Source organism: Callithrix jacchus, chromosome 9, assembly GCF_049354715.1.
Source record: "Callithrix jacchus isolate 240 chromosome 9, calJac240_pri, whole genome shotgun sequence".
Lineage (NCBI taxonomy): Eukaryota > Metazoa > Chordata > Mammalia > Primates > Cebidae > Callithrix > Callithrix jacchus.
Window position 1 is genome coordinate 116,233,303 of NC_133510.1, and position 18,384 is coordinate 116,251,686.

Below are 18,384 nucleotides of genomic sequence, written 5' to 3' on the forward strand. Positions count from 1 at the left end.
CCAGCTAGCAGCTGCTTGCCCTGCTGCATCATTGTTATTTATGTTACCTAGGACTGTGCTGTGTTGCCGGCACTGGCCCCTCCTGTGGTGTGTGGAGGTCGTGGAGGACAGGGCATGGGCGTGTGAGGACGCAGCTCCATCCAGCTGCTCGCCTGTGGCTTTTTCTGCTCGGGAGCCACATTTTGGCTCGTGCTTCCCTGATCCACGTGAGGAGATTGAAGAAGATGGTTTGACCTTCTCCTGTCTCTGCCTAGGGGTTAGTTCTTTCAGAAATGAGCATTGGGATCAGGGTAGGGAATGCTGCTCTGTTGGCATTGGGAAGAGAATGGTCAGAATTACCAAGTTTAAACCGCACCCAGATGTCTCACCTCCTATTTGGAACTCCACTCTAGTGATGGTATTTTTCTAGCTAGTGTATTTTCAGTCCTTTTGGCATTAACTACCCTGTCACCCTTTTCGAGTTTCTGATTCTTGAGAGGCAGGTAGTCTACCGATTGGGAGCTAGGCAGCCTAGTATGGGATCCCAGCCCTACTTCTCACTGGCAGCATGATCCCAGGTTACTTAGCCTCTGTGTACCTTAGTTTCCTCAAGTCTGAGGTGGGAATAATAATACTACCTACTTTGTAGGGTTGTGAGAACAAAGTGGGTTAATAGATACAATGTATTTAGATAGGTAAGGTTATCTGTTAATAATGTTACCTTTTCTCAGAGTTGTTGTAAGAAGTAGATTAATAGATAGGTACAATGTGTTTAGATAGGGGTCAGTTATCTGTTGATAATGCTATTACCTACTTCACAGGGTGGTTGTAAGAAGGAAGCAGGTCAACAGATAGATACAATGTATTTAGATAGGTATTAATTATCTGTTGCCATTTAACAAATCACTCCCCTAACAATAGTGCCTTAAGATAGCAACCTTTATTTTGCTGGAGTTTGCTGTTTGAGCAGGCTTGGTGGAGTTGCTTTTTTGCTGTTTTATGTAGCATTTGTTTGGACAGCTTAACTGGGTCTGGAGGATCTGTTTTTGAGATGGCTCCTTCATGTGGCTGGGAAGTTGGTGCTACCCCTTGGCTGGGTGCTCAGCTGGACTATGAACCCGGGCCTTGAGTTTTCTCTAGGAACCTCTCCACCAGCTGCTTGGGCTTCCTTACAAAATGGTTGCTCAGTGCCCCAAGAGAATAAGGTGAAAGTATTTTTGTAACCTCAGAAGTCATGAGGTTCTCTGTTCTCTGTTGGTCACAGCAGTCTTAAAGGCTCACTTGATTTCCAGAAGAGACACAGCTTCTACCTATGTATGGAGAAGTGCCAAGGCTTCAGAGGAGCACAGAAGGTGAAAGAAACTGTGGTGACCATTTTTTGGAAAATAAAATCTGCTGCAAGATAGGTTTTGGTACACAGTAAGCCTCTATAAATGTTCACTACTTGTAGTTTGAAATCGTCCTCTGCATTCCTCATCCCAGACTCCTCTTCCTTAGAGGGGATAGCGCAGTGTAGCAGTTAAGTGCATCTGCTTTGGAGGCAAGCTGCTGGGGGCCAAAGCCTGGCTCAGCCCTTACTGCTGTGTCATTTTGGACAGATTGCTTAACCTCCTGGCATTTCTTGAAAGATACAAACTACCAAAGCTTTCTCAATAATAATCGAAAACCTGAATGGCCCTATATCTACTGAAGAAAATTAATACGTGGTAAAAACTTTCCCAGAAAGAAAACTTCAGGCCCAGATAGCTTTCCTGGTGAACGCTATACGTTAAGGAAGAAATACCAATTTAACACATATTCTTTCAGAAATTTGAAAAGGAGGAGTTATTTTGTAGCCCATTTTATAAATAAGGCCAGCGTTACCTTGACACCCAAACCAGCAAAGGCATCACAAGGAAAGAAACTTAAGATCAGCATTCTACATGAACATAGATACAAAAAATATAAACAATTTTAGCACATGCAATAATATATAAAAAGGATAATGCATGATATCTGGAGGGACTTAGCTCAGGAATGCAGGGTTGGTTTAATGTTCAAAAATCAATCATTGTAATTCACTGTATTAACCACAGGAAAAAGAAAAACCATATACAGGTTGAATAGCCCTTATTCAAAATGCTTGGGGCCAGAAGTATTTCTGATTTTTTTTTTCCGATTTAGGAATATTTGCATTATACTTAGTGGTTGAGTATTTCTAATCTGAAAATGTGAAATCCAAAATGCTCCAATTAGCATTTTTTCTCTTTTTGAGTGTCACGTTGGTGCTTAAAAAGTTTTTAATTTTGGAGCATTTGGATTTCAAATTTTTGGATTAGGGATACTCAAGCTGAAATCATCTTGAAGTAGATACAGAAAGTGTTTGACAAAATTCAACGCCCATTCGTGGTACAATCTCACAACAAACTAGACATAGAAAGGAATTTTGTTGGCCTGATAAAGGGTATCTACGAGGAACTTCTAGATTAGTCATACTGCATGGTGAAAAACTGAATGCTTTTCCTCTAAGATCAGGAACGAGACAAAGATATTCCTTCTCATCATTTAAATTCAATAGGTAAGGGAGGTTCTAAACAGTGCCATAAGGCAAGAAAAAAGGCATCTGGATGTGAAAGGAAGAAGTAAAACTCCTTATTCTCAGACTACATGATCTATACAGAGAACCCCATGAAATTTACAAAGGCTACTAGACCTTTTAAGGGAGTTTACCAAGGTTGCAGGAGGGAAAGCTAATGTATAGCCGGGCGCGGTGGCTCCCGCCTGTAATCCCAGCACTTTGGGAGGCTGAGGCTGGTGGATCATGAAACAAGACCATCCTGGTCAACCTGGTGAAACCCTGTCTCTACTAAAAATACAAAAAATTAGCTGGGCACGGTGGCGCATGCCTGTAATCCCAGCTACTCGGGAGGCTGAGGCAGGGGAATTGCCTGAACCCAGGAGGCAGAGATTGCGGTGAGCCGAGATCGCGTCATTGCACTCCAGCCTGGGTAACAACAGTGAAACTCCATCTCAAAAAAAAAGAAAAGAAAAGAATAAGAAAGCTAATGTATAAAAATAAGTTGTATTTCTGTATACTAACACCAAACAATTGGAAATTGAGATTAAAAGGCAACTTCATTTACAACAACATCAGAAATATGAAAGACTTAGTGATAAATCTAACAAAAGGTGTATCAGGTCTGTATACTGAAAGCCACAAAACATTACTAAGAGAAATTAAAGAAGATCAAAATAAACTGAGGGATATACCATGTTCATTGGTTTTTAAGATGTCTCCCGAATAGATTGACACCATTTCAATAAAATCCCAGCAGGCTTTCTTTTTTTCTAAGTAGAAATTGAGTAATTATGTTTATTATTATTATTTTTTGAGACGGAGTCTCACGCTGTAGCCCAAGCTGGAGTGCAGTGGTGGAGTCTCAGCTCACTGCAGGCTTCGCCTCCCGGGCTCAAGCGATTCTCATGCCTCAGCCTCCCAAGTAGCTGGGACTACAGGCACATGCCACCACGCCCAGCTAATTTGTTGTACTTTAGTAGAGACAGGGTTTCACCATGTTTCCCAGGGTGGTCTCAAACTCTTGAGCTCAGGTGATCAGCCTGCCTTAGCCTCCCAAAGTGCAAGGATTAGAGAGGTGTGAACCACTGCATCTGGCCTATTATGATTATTGAGATGGGATCTTGCTCTGTCACCCAGGCTAGAGTGCATAGCATGATCATAGCTCACTCTAGCCTTGACCTCTCAGGCTCAAGCAGTCCTCCCACCTCAGCCTCCTGACTAGCTGGGACTACAGGTGCAAGCTACCATGCCCAGCTAAATTTTATATATTTTTGTAGAGATGAGGTCTTACTATGTTACCCAGACTGGTCTTCAACTCCTGACCTCGAGCGATCCATTCCCCTTAGCCTCCCAAAGTGCTGGGATTACAGGCACATGCCACCATTGCCTAATTTTACTTAAAAAAATTTTTTTTTTTTTTTGTAGAGGCAGGGTGTTACTATATTGCCCAGGCTGTTTTTTTTTTTTTTTTTTTGGACTCCTAGATTAGGGACAAAGAAGTTGACTAATTCTGTAGTTTATATGGGAATTCAAAAAGACCAGGCTAGCCAAAACAACCTTGAAAAAAGATGAACACAGTTGGAGGATTAACACTACCTGATTTTAAGACTTGTAAATCCACAGTAGTCAAGATGTTGAGGTATTACGTGAAATCTTTTTTTTTTTTTTTCTTTTTTAAAGACAGTGTCTTTCTATGTTGTCCAGGCTGGTTTAAACTACTGGGCTAAGGTGATCTGCCCACCTCAACCTCCTGAGCAGCTGAGACTACAGGCTTACACCACTGTGCCTTGATGTGGAATCTTTTTTATTTTATTTTATTTTGTAGAGATGGGATCTCACTGTGTTGCCCAGGCTAGTCTTGAACTCTTGGGTTCAAGTGATCCTCCCCTCCTTATCCTGATGTGAAATTTTTATGACCAGGGGTCAGGCAAAGATTGCTTAGATACAATATCAAAAGTATTCATCCATAAAAGAATAAATGGATAAGTTGGCCTTCATCAAAATTTGTAAAACTTCTGTTTTGGTGACCGTAGAAAGGCACTGTTAAAGAATGAGAAGACAAACCACAAACAGAAAAATATTTGCAAATCATCACGTATCTGATAAAGACTTGTATCCAGAGTGTATAAAAGAGCTCTAAAATTTTAATAATAGGAAGATAACACAACAAAGAAAAAAGCGAAAGATCTGGCCACTGCAAAGAAGAAACACAAATGATAAACATCTGGAACATTACTGTTAGGGAAATGCACATTTCCAGCATGAACATGAAAAACAGTGATATACCACTACCCACCTTTTAGAATGCTTAAGTTGGCCGGGCACAGTGGCTTGTGCCTGTAATCCCAGCACTTTGGGAGGTCAAGGTGTGTGGATCACCTGAGGTCCAGAGTTTGAGGCCAGCCTTGTCAACTTGGTGAAACCCCATCTCTACTAAAAATAAAAATATAAAAATTAGCCAGACATGGTGGCATGCACCTGTAATCCCAGCTACTCGGGAGGCTGAGGCAAGAGGATCGCTTGAACCCAGGAGATGGAAGTTTCAGTTAGCCCAGATGGTGCCACTGCACTGCAGCCTGGGCAACAGAGGGAGACTGTCAAAAAAAAAAAAAAAAAAAAGAAAGATTGCTTAAAAAGAGTGAGCATATTAAAAGTTGATGAAGATGTGGAGGAACTAGAACTCTCATATACTGCTAGTGAGAATGTAAAGTGGTACAATCATTTTGGAAAACAGTTTGGCAGTTTCATGAAAAGTTAAACATGTGATCTAGGTATTTCACCTCTAGTTCTTTACCGAAAGAAGCAAAAAGCATACGTCCACGCAAAGCCCAGAATGAATGTTTGTGAATGTTCAGAGGAACTTTATTTGAAATAACCCCAAACTAGAAACAGTCTTAACTGTTCATCAACAGGTAAATGGATAAACTATTACTCAACAAAGAAATAGAATGAACTGTTGCTACACAGTGCAATGTGGATGAATTTTTAAATAATTATGCTAAGTGAAAGAAGCCAAGCAAAAGTAATATATACTGTATGATTCCATTTATATAATGCATCATGTAATAATATAATAGATGCAGATTCATGTAATAGTCACAGAATGCAGATCAGTAATTGCCTGGGCATGGATGGGCAAGGAGGCACGGGAGGGTGATGGATATGTTATCTTGATTGTTGTGATGATTTTGCAGATATGCACATAGGTCACTCAAACTGTACACTTAAAATATATACAGTTTATTATGTAACACCTTAGTGAAACTGTTTTTAAAAATTGGTAGGGTTGGCCAGGTGTGGTGGCTCACACCTGTAATCCCAGCACTTTGGGAGGCCAAGGCGAGTAGATCACTTGAGGTTACGAGTTCAAGACTAGACTGGTCGACATGGCGAAATGCCATGTGTACTAAATATACAAAAATTAGCAGTGCATGATGGCAGGTGCCTCTAATCCCAGGTGCTCGGGAGACTGGGGCAGGAGAATCGCTTGAGAGGTTACAGTGAGCTGAGATCACGACATTGCACTCCAGCCTAGGTGACAGAGTAAGACTCCATCTCAAAAAAAGAAAGAAAAAGGGTGGAGTGGCTGGGCACAATGGCTCATACCTGTAATTCCAATACTTTGGGAGGCCAAGGCAGGAGGATTGCTTGAGTCCAGGAGTTTGGGGCCAGCCTGGGCAACAAGGACTCCATCTCTATAAAAATACAAAAATTAGCCCTGTGTGTTGGTGCATGCCTGTAGTCCCAGCTGCTTGGAGGCTGAAGCAGGAGGATCTCTTAAACTCAAGAGTTTAAGACTGCAGTGAGCCATGATCGTGTCACTGTACTCCATTCTAGGTGACAAAGTGAGACCTTGTGTCTTTAAAAAAAAAAAAAAAAAAGAAAGAAAAAAGGCGGGGAGTTGGGAAAGTAAGTTGCATATGGTTGGACCTGGTTGCTCTTTACTGGCAGTTCAAGATCAGAAGGACCTTTTGCAACCCAGCAGCCCTTGAGCTGTCCTCTGCATGGTTGCAAGCCTTACACATTTGCTTCCTGCGAACTGTGCAAATCCTAGTATTACTTTTTGTTTTTTGGAGACAGAGTCTTGCTCTCTTCCCCAGGCTGGAGTGCAGTGGCGAGATCTTGGCTCATTGCAACTTCTGTCTCCCAGGTTCCAGCTATTATGCCTCAGCCTACTGACTAGCTGGGATTACAGGCACCTGCCACCACACCTGGCTAATTTTTGTATTTTTGGTAGAGACAGCGTTTCGTGTGTTGGCCAGGCTGGTCTCAAACTCCTGACCTCAGGTGATTTGTGTCGCCTGAGTGTGCTGGGATTATAGGTGTGAGCCACTGTGCTTAGCCCAAAACATTAGATTCTTTTTTTTTTTTTTTTTTTCCAGAACATTAGATTCTTTACGTTCCTTCAGGTGGATCATTTACAATGTGGACTTAACAGATTTCTCTTTCGGATTCACTTCTTTCCAATCAATTCACAAACAAAGCGTCATTTCTTGGTGGCATTGTTTACTGTTATCAGTAGAGTCTCAGGATTATTGACAAACCAAACTCAGACTCTTTATCAGCTTGTATCTTGGAAATTAAGGGGTAGATTTTAGGCACAGCTGGATTTCAGGAGTGCAGCTGGTGTCAGCGTTATCTCTTGGTTATTGTTTTGTTCTCTGCTGACGTCCTTCTCAGGCAAGTTTCTCCCATGTGGTGGCAGAGGCAGCCGCCAGCAACAACAGGGAAAAAGCCCCTCCTTCCTAATTGGCCCGGGACGGTTTCAAGTTCAGCTGTCACTGGCCAGACTTGGGTCAACAGCCATGCCTGAACCAATCCCTGGGCCCAAGGGAGACGAGGGGCTCATTGCCAGGCCCAGGTCACCTGCCAGGAGCCAGGGGTAGAGTCGGCCAGAGCCAAACAACATAGACAGAGGGCAAGGGGAGGATGTTCTGCCGAGACAGATGGCCCAGCATTGCTGGGAGAGGAGGGCGTGGCCACCAGCAGGGAAGAGCAACAGATGGCCCTGTACCCGGGGACAAATGCAGTTGTTTTTAATTTTTAACTAAGTAGAATATTAATATGCTTCCAAGGGTCAGAGTATTCCAAAAGGATCCGTCTTCCCTGTTCCTCATAGCCCTTGTAGGGCAACCAGTTTCACTCATTTTTCCTTCCTGTGTTTCTTTTGGTAAAGATAAGTCGACATATTTATGTTTTCTTGTTTCCTCCCTTTTGTACACAGTAGATAGCACACAATTTGTACTCTTTTGTACTTGCTTCTTTCACTTATCAAGAGAAAGGAAAACATTTGTAACCAGCTATGCTAATTCTTGCCACTATCAGTACACAGCTTGGAGGTTGATTTGAAGATGACAGGAAGTCTATGTGAGCATAGGAAGGGACTGCCAGGCTGTTCTTCTGCCGAATGGTGTCTTTACACTCTTAAGCCTGGGTGCCAAGTAAATCTCTCTCCTCTTCCACTGCAGATGGCGGCAGCTATGCCATCCATGACTCCCAGGTACCCAGTCTCAGCTCTGGGGGTGAGAGTTCCCCCTCCAGCCCCGCACACAACTGGGAGATGAATTACCAAGAGGCAGCAATCTACCTCCAGGTGAGTATCTCCTCTGCCCCTGGTGGTGGGGCGGGGCAGCCCGGGCTCTGCTAGGTGCCCAGAAATTCCATTCCAGCATTGGTTCATGCTGCTGCTGCTCGTGTGTGAGCTTCAGGTTCGTAAGATGGAGGCGCTGACCTGACTGTGCTCACAGGGGAAGACTGCTGTGCGCCGGCTTGTCTTCAGACCTCTGTTCGGGGCTGTGCCAACCTCCACAGTTATTCCTAGAGTCTGTCCACTTGGCCTTCCCTGCCATCCTCCCTCTTCTCAGGGCACACCGAGAGACCACGTTCTCAGCAGGGAATTTTTCTTTACATTCTGAATGATACAGCTTTATTCTTGTTTAACTTGTTACTGCTTTCTGCTTTCCTGTTTGCTATTTTAGGATTTTTCTTTCTTTGAAAAAAATATTTTCATGTGAAAGTAATACATGCTCATTATAATAAATTTAGATACAAGAGGAAATAAACATTCACCTAAGGCAGTCACTGTCAACATTATTTTCTTTCAGGTTTAAAAAAATGTATATTAAGAATAATACATCTGTTTTCTAAAATAATTTTTAAAAGTCATACGATATCTGCAATTTTATAGTCTCCTTTTTTTTTTTTTTCCCCATAGCATACAGCATAAGCATATTTTTTTTTTTTTTTTTTTGGAGACAGTCTCACTTCATCACCTGGGCTGGAGTTGGGAGTGTAGTGGCTCGATCTCAGTTTACTGCAACCTCTGCCTCCCGGTTTCAAGCAGTTCTCCTGCCTCAGCCTCCTGAGTAGCTGGGACCACAGGCACGTGCCACCATGCCCAGCTAATTTTTGTATTTTTAGTAGAGATGGGGTTTCACCATGTTGCCAGACTGGTCTTGAACTCCTGACCTCAGGTGATCTGCCCACCTCAGCCTCCCAAAGTTCTGGGATTACAGGCATGAGCCACCACACCTGGCTATTTAAATAGCTTTAAATTATATCGGGTAAATTATTCTGACTGACTTAATCTGATAATCTTGAATATTTTCCCTCATTGTAAATTCTAATCCAAGGACAATCTATACATAGCACCCCCACTCCCTTACATCTAGGATTATTTTGCTAGGAAAGTAAGGAAATGGAAATTCTAGGAAATGGAGTTAGCGGGTAGAAGGAATCAACAATTTGTAGGGCCTTGATGTTCAGCATGGAATCCTCTCCACAGGAAATATTGCCTCTTTACCGATGGCCCCACTGGTGGTGGCATTTTAATCTTTATCTTGCCAATCTTGTCACTGTAAGATTCCAGTTTCTGGGGTGCAGTGAGTAAGAGTTTGGAAGAGGAAACAGACTTTTTCTTAAATTCATTTGAATCATAATTTTCCCTAATCTTTCTTATCTGAAGCAGCTCTCCACTGCAAGTATTTGTTTTGTCATTTAAAAAAGATTTAGTGAAATTCAAGCCTGGGCAATATGGCAGAAGCCCATCTCTGCAAAAAATACAAAAATTAGCCAGGTGTGGTCTGCTGTCAGGTTTGCTACCAAGTCTGCAGTTTATCTTGATATTTTGCTAATGAGGGGAGCAATTTATCCAGCTTCAAGAAATGACTTACTCACAGTCACTCTGCAAACTACAGGCAGGGACTTCCCCAGAATAAGGTGGTGAGAATGGGCCAGGCGCGGTGACTTTTACCTGTAACCCCATCACTTTGGAAGGCCGAGGTGGGCGGATCACTGGAGCTCACCAGCCTGGGCAACAGAGTGAAACACCGTCCCTACTAAAAATACAAAAATTAGCTGCATGTGGTGGCATACACCTATAGTTCTAGCTACTCAGGAGGCTGAGGCAAGAGAATTGCTTGAACCCAGGAGGCAGAGGTAGCAAGCCGAGATCGCACCACTGCACTCCAGCCTGGGCAACACAGCAAGACTCTGTCTAAAAAAAAAAAAATTATGTAACATATAAATAAATCAAAATATCACATTGTACCCCATATACAATTATTATTTGTCAATTAAAATGAAGTAGGATATGAAGTAAGTAAATGTATAGTAATGTATAGTAGTGATACGCCACTGTGCAGATCTTGGCTCACTGCAACCTCCACCTCCCGGGTTCAAGTGATTCTCCTGCGTCAGCCTCCTGAGTAGCTGGGACTACAGGTGCCTGCCACCATGCCTGGCTAATTTTTCTATTTTTAGTAGAGATGAGGTTTCACCATGTTGGCCAGGCTGGTCTTGAACTCCTGACCTTAGATGATCCACCCGCCTCAGCCTCTCAAAGTGCTGGGATTACATGAGCCACTGTGCCTGTTCTGGGTAGCTGTTGATGGGTGATAAAGGGTCTGACTGGGCTGCTTTTTTTCTGGTAATATTCATGTGAGTTATGATAATAGTGAATACCTGTAGTGAGCTGACCATGTGGCAGACACCACCCTAAGTGCCTTACAAATGTCTTCACCTTTTCTCTTCACAATAGCCCCAGGAGGAATCACTAATGTTAGTGCCTTTGTCGTTGAAGAAGCTGAGCTCAAAGGTGAAGGAACCTTCCTGATGTTCCTCAAGGAAGGGGTAGGAAGCCAGGGCTCAGCTCATCTGGTTCCTCCCAGGCCCCTGAGCTCTTTATGCTCTGCTGGGCACTCCTAAAGGGAGAACTTGGCCTCTGTGGGGATTGCAGGTGCCTGTTTCTCTTTACCTCCTCTTAGGATCTTTTTTTCTGTCTCTTTTTTTTTTTAAAGACTGGGTCTCGCTGTGTCGTCTAGGCTGGAGTGCAGTGATGCGATCTTGGCTCACTGCAGCCTGACCTCCTGGGCTCAAGTGATCCTCCCATCTCAGCATCCCAAGTGGCTAGCACCAGAAGCATGTGCTAACATGTGTGGACAGGGTCTCACTATGTTGCCCAGGCTAGTCTCAAACTCGTGGGCTCAAGCAATTCTCCTGTCTTGGCCTCCCAAATTGCTGAGATTATGGGTGTGAGCCACTGCACCCAGCCCCTCCGCCCTCCCCTTTTTTTTAAAGAGATGGGGTCTTGCTGTGTTGCCCAGGCTAGACTTGAACTCGTGGCTCAAGGGATCTTCCCATGTTGGCCTCTTGAGTAGCCGGGATGTCACCACACCTGGCTGTCTCAGGACCTTTTTAGTCTTTGTTTCCTCCAAGTGGTTTTTAAGAAGCAGCAAGTCTCTTGAGCCCATCAGCAGGCAGGAGTGAGACTTGACCAGCGTGCAGTTTTGTGAAGACCATTTTGATTTTCCTGCATCTTCTATCTCTGGCCTGAATCTCTCTCTGCCTATCTGAAACCTACTTTCCTCCCCTGCCCGCCACTCCTCTTTGGCACTGGGCAGGTCTCCAGGCTCACACACCCACACTGCTCTCATCTTTACAGGAAGGCGAGAACAATGACAAGTTCTTCACCCACCCCAAGGATGCTAAGGCGCTGGCGGCCTACCTCTTTGCACACAATCACCTCTTCTACCTGATGGAGCTGGCCACGGCCCTGCTGCTGCTGCTGCTCTCCCTGTGCGAGGCCCCTGCTGTCCCCGCACTCCGGCTTGGCATCTATGTGAGTGCACATGCTTCTCACACCGGGCGGGGGCGGGGGAGGCTGGGAGCCACAGCTTTCAGGGCAAGCAACAGAACCCCTAAAAGGAACATTCTGGGAGGGCAGACACTGCAGACAGACTTAACACAGAGAGACATGAGATGGTCAGAGAGACACGGGACAGTCTGCCCCTCCTTGGGGGCAGAAATGCCTGGTGTCCCTGTTGAAGTGAATGGCTTTAATCCTGTCTCTTTGGGATTTTGCCCCCCAGTAAATTCCAGGGAAGGAAAGTGTCCCATTGGCTCTGCTCAGGACCAGTGCCCACACCTTGCTCTGGGTGGGCAGGGCACCCAATGGACACTCCCACCGCTCTATCTCCAGCCTCAGAGGAGAAAGCAGTTGGGTGTGGTCACTGTGGGAGGGGTAGGATGTTTTGTGGGCAGCTCCAACCCCATAGATGTCCCCATGCCCAGGCTCAGCCATCATTCAGTGGGGGCCAGAGCAGGTGTGGAGCCGTGCTTGTCCCTTATCAAGGAGTGTGTGGAAGGCACAGAAGCAGGGAAGGAAGCTTGTGCCTGTTGAGTTAGGAAGCACTTATCCAGCCTGGCCGCCGAGGCCCTCCATGACTCAGTTTCCCTGTTTCTCCCTCTTCATGCCAGAAATTCACAGCTCCGGCCAGTCTGCATTCCTTCCTCTGCACGCCTCCCCCATGCTGTCCCCTGTGCTGAAATTCCTCCACCTATCCCTTCACTCCGTCAGTTCCTGCTCTCCGGAATGTCCACGGGCCCCAGAACTCCCCATCCCCAGGAGGAGGAGCTCTCCTGAGTCTGTTTCCCCGGGAGCCCTTGACTTCCCTGTTGGGAAGGTTTTCCAGCTGAGGGTTTTCCATGTCTTCTTGTCCTTTTATCCAGAATGGGGATTAGAGTTTTAGAGGCTGCTCTGTGCTTGACAGTCCTTGTTTCTTTGACTATCAGATTTTATTTCCTAAGCTTTCTTAGTGTCTTTTATAGATCTTTTGTCAGTTACATGAAATCCCTCATAGAACAAGGCTAGATATTACATTTTATCTTGCTTTTCTTTTCTTTTTTGAGACTGAGTCTCCCTCTGTCACCCAGGCTGGAATGCAGTGACATGATCTCAGCTCACTGCAACCTCTGCCTCCTGGGCGCAAACGATTCTCCTGCCTCAGCCTCCCAAGTAGCTGGGATTACAGGTGCATGCCACCATGCCCAGCTAATTTGTTTTAAACTTAACTGAGCGTGGTGGCATGCACTTTTGAACTTCAGGCTCCTTCCTGATTTTTCACTGTTTGCACCAGCTTGTCAGTTTCACAGATACTGAGTTTTTGTTGAGTTGTTCTGGGGAAAGCCCTGTGACCAAGGCTGTGCCTTTCGGCATGCAGAGCCAGGTTTTGTAACCCTGATGTGTGTTGGGAGGATGTCCTGGGGCACTCCCAGGTCCTGGGAGGGTCGGCCAAAAAGGAATGGCCGTGGGCTGGGCTGGCCATGACGCATCCCCACACCCTTTGGTCTTAGGTCCATGCCACCCTGGAACTGTTCGCCCTGATGGTAGTAGTGTTTGAACTCTGCATGAAGTTACGCTGGCTGGGCCTCCACACCTTCATCCGGCATAAACGGACCATGGTCAAGGTGATGTGTCCGACCCTCTGTCCCTCTCCTTGCAGGCTTTTCTCCCATGTCACCTTCAAACCTGTCTCTTTGGCACAATTCAGAATCCACTGTGGACCCAGTCCACACTCAGAGGTGTGATCTTAGGGTCCCTGTCCTGACCATGACCTCAGCCTTGCCAGTGCTCCGGATGCCTTGGTAATGCCAGCAGTAGCTAATGTGATGGAGTATTTTGTACATGCCAGGCACTGGTGCAGTCACCTTGGAGAGAGAGGTGCTGCTCTCTCTGTTTTACATTTATCCAGAGATGCAGGGTTCACACCCAGCTTTGTCTGCCCCCTTCCCCTGGGCTTATCTTCCCTAGTTGTGTGTCTTCTCTCTGTGCCACAGAGTGGCATGAGTAGGAGCATGTCAGGGTGGCGCTTTGTAGAGTGTGGAGCATGTGTGCTGCTCCGGGAGAGTGTAGCCAAGTAAGCAGAGATGGAGAGGAGCTGCAGGCCTGGGATCCCTGGTGCGAGTGGGGACGGCTGATGGAGGGGGCTGGCAGAGTGGAGGTTTTGCCTCGCCAGTGGATACCAGCAGTCAAGCTGCTTGGGGCCGTCTCCTTCATCTCATTCTCCTGGTACCACACATCTGTGCCAGCAGCTGGATTTTTCCTCTCCTGGGGCTGCCTGATGTTGGCAGGAAGTTTGAGAGAGGGCTGGAGAGAGGGAAGGCCTCTTAAGGCCAGAGTAGGCACTGCCTCTCCAGTCCCCCGTTCCAGGTATGCAGGATGGTGGGTGGGCTGACGGTGCTCCATGCCTGCCGCCCGCAGACCTCAGTGCTGGTGGTGCAGTTTGTCGAGGCCATCGTGGTGTTGGTACGGCAGACGTCCCATGTGCGGGTGACCCGGGCACTGCGCTGCATCTTCTTGGTGGACTGTCGGTATTGCGGCGGCGTCCGGCGGTAAGGCCTGGGTGGGAAGCTGGGAAGACAGTCACTATCGTGGCGTGGCCTGACCTCTGGGCCAGTGGGGCAGAAGACTGTGAGTCAGTCAGTGATGAGGTGAACCCTGCATGCTGATGGAGTACCCGCATACTCACCCTCACTCTGCCATCCCACGCACACGCAGGAGAAGGCAGTATTCTTGCCGCAGTTTGGGCTTGCTGCCTCTGGGTCCAGGGCTCTTTCCCATCTTACCCGCACCCTTCCAGAGCTGCTTCCTCGCTCTAAGCATGTTATCTACCCAAATACAGGCAACTCAGCAGCGTCCATGTGACACAAGCAGGCTCTCCTGCCACCTCCACTGAGGCTGTAGGACTGAACTCAAACCGAACCAAGCCCCGACTAAAATTTATTTTGGAAGACTCATTCTGGAAAATTCCTCGGCTGGGCCACTGTTGCTGAGAGTGGGCTTGCAATTCATTCTCTGTGCCCATCCTCAAAGCTGGAAACAGGACTCAGTGTCCTTGAAACACGCCCAGTGTCCCAGGACTAACCCTAGGGCCTTAAAGTGGCTTCATGCCTTCCACATCCTGCTCATGGAAACTGACCTTCATGCCCAAGGCAATGCCCTTGGTCTTCTGCTGCTCCCTTCCCCCCTGCAGGGCACTCACCTCCTTGGGCTGTCACGAGGTAGAGGTGGCTATGTGCTACCCCAGTTCTTCCCCGTCACCCACTGAGTGGGGGGTCTCAAGCCACTTGCCAAAAAAAACAAAGTACGATGTCATATCAGGGTGCGACACGATTTAGTATTTTGAGTCAGAAGCTCTAGGTTCCCATCTCGACAAGGAGTCCCAGATGGCCCGCCCTAGCAGGCGCTTCCCCTGAGCTGGCTGGTCTCTCTCCCCAGCAACCTGCGGCAGATCTTCCAGTCCCTGCCGCCCTTCATGGACATCCTCCTGCTGCTGCTGTTCTTCATGATCATCTTCGCCATCCTTGGTGAGTTCCCGCTTCCCAGGCCCAGGCACACTTGAAAAGCAAGTTCATGGTGGATGAAAAATTATTCTGGGCTGGGAGAAGTGGCTCACACCTGTAATCCCAGTAGTTTGGGAGGCCAAGGTGGGCAGATCACCTAGGTCAGGAGTTTGAGACCAGACTGGCTAACCCAGTGAAATCCATTCTCTACAAAAATATAAAAATTAGCTGGACGTGATAGCACGCACCTGTAATCCCAGCTACTTGGGAGGCTGAGGCAGGAGAATTGCTTGAACCTAGGAGGCAGAGGTTGCAGTGAGCTGAGATTGTGCCATTGCACTCCAGCCTGGGTGACACAGAGTGAGTGAGACTCTGTCTCAAAGAAAAAAGAAAAATTATGTTGACAGTGTCTTAGTCCTCTTGGGCTGCTGTAACAAAATGCCATAGACTGGGTGGCTTATAAACAACAGAAGTTGATTTCTGCCCGTTCTGGAGGCTGTGAGATCTGGAAGTCCAAGATCAAGGGCCAGCTGTGGGTATCTGGTGAGGGCCTGTTTCCTTGTCCATAGATGGCACCTTCTGGCTATGGCCTCATGTGATGGAAGGTGGAAGGCAGCTCTCTGGGGCCTCTTTGTCCCAGGTTCAAGCTATTCTCCTGCTTCAGCTTTTCGAGTAGCCGGGATTATAGGCACTCGCTACCATGCCAAGCTAATGTTTGTATTTTTAGTAGAGACAGGGTTTCGCCATATTGGCCTGGCTACTCTCGAACTCCTGACCTCAAGTGATCTGCCTGCCTCGGCCTCCCAAACTGCTGGGATTACAGGTGTGAGCCACTGTGCCTGGCCTCTGGTGCCTCTTTCATATGGGCACTAATCCCATTCGGGAGGACTTCACACTCATGACCTCTTCACCTCCCACAGGCCTTACCTCCTGACACCATCACCTTGGGGACTAGGAATTGGGGGCAGGGGACACAAACAGTTTTAGAAATTCAGAAAGGTTTTAAAAGTGGGCCAGGCACAGTGGCCCATGCTGATTGTCCCAGCACCGTGGGAGGCTGAGGCAGGTAGATTGCTCGAGTCCAGGAGTTCAAGACCAGCCTGGGAAAGACAGGGAGACCCCATCTCTACCAAAAAAAAAAGAAATTAGCTGGGCATGGTGGTGTGCACCTGTAGTCCCTCCTACTCGGGACGTGAGGCAGGAGATCGCCTGAGCATGGAGAGATAGATGTTGCAGGGAATTGTGACAGTGCCACTGCACTCCAGCCTGGGCAACAGAGCAAGACCCTGTCTCAAAAATAAATAAGTAAATAAATTAATAATAATAACATGAACACCCATGGACCCCCGTCCTGCTTAGGAAATAAAGTATTAGAAATAAAATGGAAGGCACGTTTGTAACCTTTAGTGATGGTGATTCCCGCTTTCCCCAAAGGCACCCCCTATCCTAAGCTTATTGTTCCCAGGCACATCTTTCTATTTGACTTCATATTTACATTTCCCCAAGCAACCAAGAAATGATACTGCTTTCTTTGCATACTTAAACAACGTCTTTAAGTGGTTATATAATATGGATGTCCTCTTCTACACATTGCTCTTTCGCTCAGCACTGTGTTTTTGAAATGTATTCCTGTTGATACATGTAGATGCCATTTATTCATTTTCACTGGAGCGGAGCAAGTATGCCAAAGCTTGTTTGTCTGCTCTCTGCTGGACATTTTTCTTATCACAAATCCCACTGCAGCGAACACTCCCGTGTGTTTCCTGCTGCTCACGCTTGAGAGTTTCTCAAAGGTGCTTGCCTGGGCCCTGAGAGACAGCACGCTTCAGCTTCACTGAGTACAGCAGGGTGACAGGCTGCTCACTCAGGAGGGCTTGGTTTTTCAGATGGGGCTGACTGTGACAGCCACACAGAGTCACAGGGCGTAGATGTCGGAGGTTGAGGCACTCGGCTGGGAAAGCCAAGGTCCTTTCACCAAGATTCTGCAGATAGTGAAGACAGTGGAACCAAAGAGTCCTGACTGCGAGGCTAGAGCCGGGGCCAGCCCTTCCTGGCCTCGTGACTGCCCTGTCCTGAGTCACGGCTCTCACTTCCTCCCACCCACCACCCCACTCTTGGTAGAATTTCATTTGTTTCTGCCTCTCCAGGAGTGGGGGCTGATTTCCCCTGAGGGCATTTTCTCCCTTTTCCCACTCAGGAGTTCAGGGACTCAGGGAGTGATCCATTCCAGGAGGGAGAAGTGAATGGTATTCCTACCCTGGGACTCTGGTGGCAGGGGAGCAGCGGATCCCTTTGGAATTTCACTCAGCTGTCATGTTCTCAGAACCTAAGATTGCAAAACAGCAGCCTGGATTCCAGATCCAGCCTACAGATGGGTTTTGTTTGGTCTGAAAACTTTGAGCCAGCATTTTAAAATTAGATTTTACACAAAAACAGACTTCCAGCATTTTGAAAGAACAGAGCCAATAGTGCCCAGCACATTGCTGTGTGGTAGCAAGTGTCTGGTGCCAGCAGCCCCCGCTCCCCTTGGACGGAGTGCATGTTCTCAGGGTGCTGTGGTCCCCAGCAGCCCCCGCTCCTTTTGGACCGAGCGCATGTTCTCAGGGTGCTGCAGTCCCCTGCAGCCCCTGTTCCCTTTGGACGGAGCACATGTTCTCAGGGTGCTTCGGTCCCCAGCAGTTCCTGCTCCCTTCGGACGGAGCACGTGTTCTCGGGGTGCTGTGGTCCCCAGCAGTCCCTGCTCCCTTCGGGCAGAGCACGTGTTCTCGGGTGCTGCGGTCCCCAGCAGTCCCTGCTGCTCTTCCTGACCCGCTGCGTTCATGTGCATGTATTTGTCTGGTATTTGTTACCCCGGTTTTGGGACCTCTGCTCTAATCCTTTTGTCATCTGTGTTTCCACCTGCTTCTAGGTTTCTACTTGTTCTCCCCTGACCCTTCAGACCCCGTAAGTAATCAGCACATCTGTCTGTCTCTTCTTTTATGGAGGGCTTTTTGCTCAGACGGGGTGGCTGGTGTGACCCTGTAGCCATATGGGAAGGGGCCCTGCCTGGTTTCTCATCATAGCTTGTGTGTGCACTCCACCTGGGAGTTCCCGACACTCAGACTTGACCACTTCCTTCTTTGAGAGCTGGGGATCCCCTTTTCTGTTCTTGAAAGGAGTGCTGCCAGGATCAGGTTTGTACCATTGGAACATTTTGGCAGAGGAGCAGTGGGGGAGAACCAGGCGAA

General features: G+C 47.2%; 1 protein-coding gene across 13 annotated transcripts in view; it reads left to right on the forward strand.

Annotated features, from left to right (window-relative positions):
* TPCN1 (two pore segment channel 1) overlaps window positions 1–18,384 on the forward strand; it is a 75,315-nt gene that overhangs the window by 32,898 nt on the left and 24,033 nt on the right. For 12 of the 13 annotated variants that reach the window (XR_013522137.1, XR_013522139.1, XR_013522138.1 and 9 more), the window contains exons 3-8: window positions 8,005–8,129; window positions 11,478–11,654; window positions 13,169–13,282; window positions 14,076–14,206; window positions 15,093–15,181; window positions 18,066–18,100. Coding sequence is in view for 10 of the 13 variants with exons in the window: in XM_002753081.5 (XP_002753127.1) it covers window positions 8,005–8,129; window positions 11,478–11,654; window positions 13,169–13,282; window positions 14,076–14,206; window positions 15,093–15,181; window positions 18,066–18,100 (671 nt within the window). In the remaining 3 variants the exon portion in view is untranslated. The remainder of the gene's footprint in view (window positions 1–8,004; window positions 8,130–11,477; window positions 11,655–13,168; window positions 13,283–14,075; window positions 14,207–15,092; window positions 15,182–18,065; window positions 18,101–18,384) is intronic. The other variant, XM_009004721.5, reaches the window with a different exon arrangement.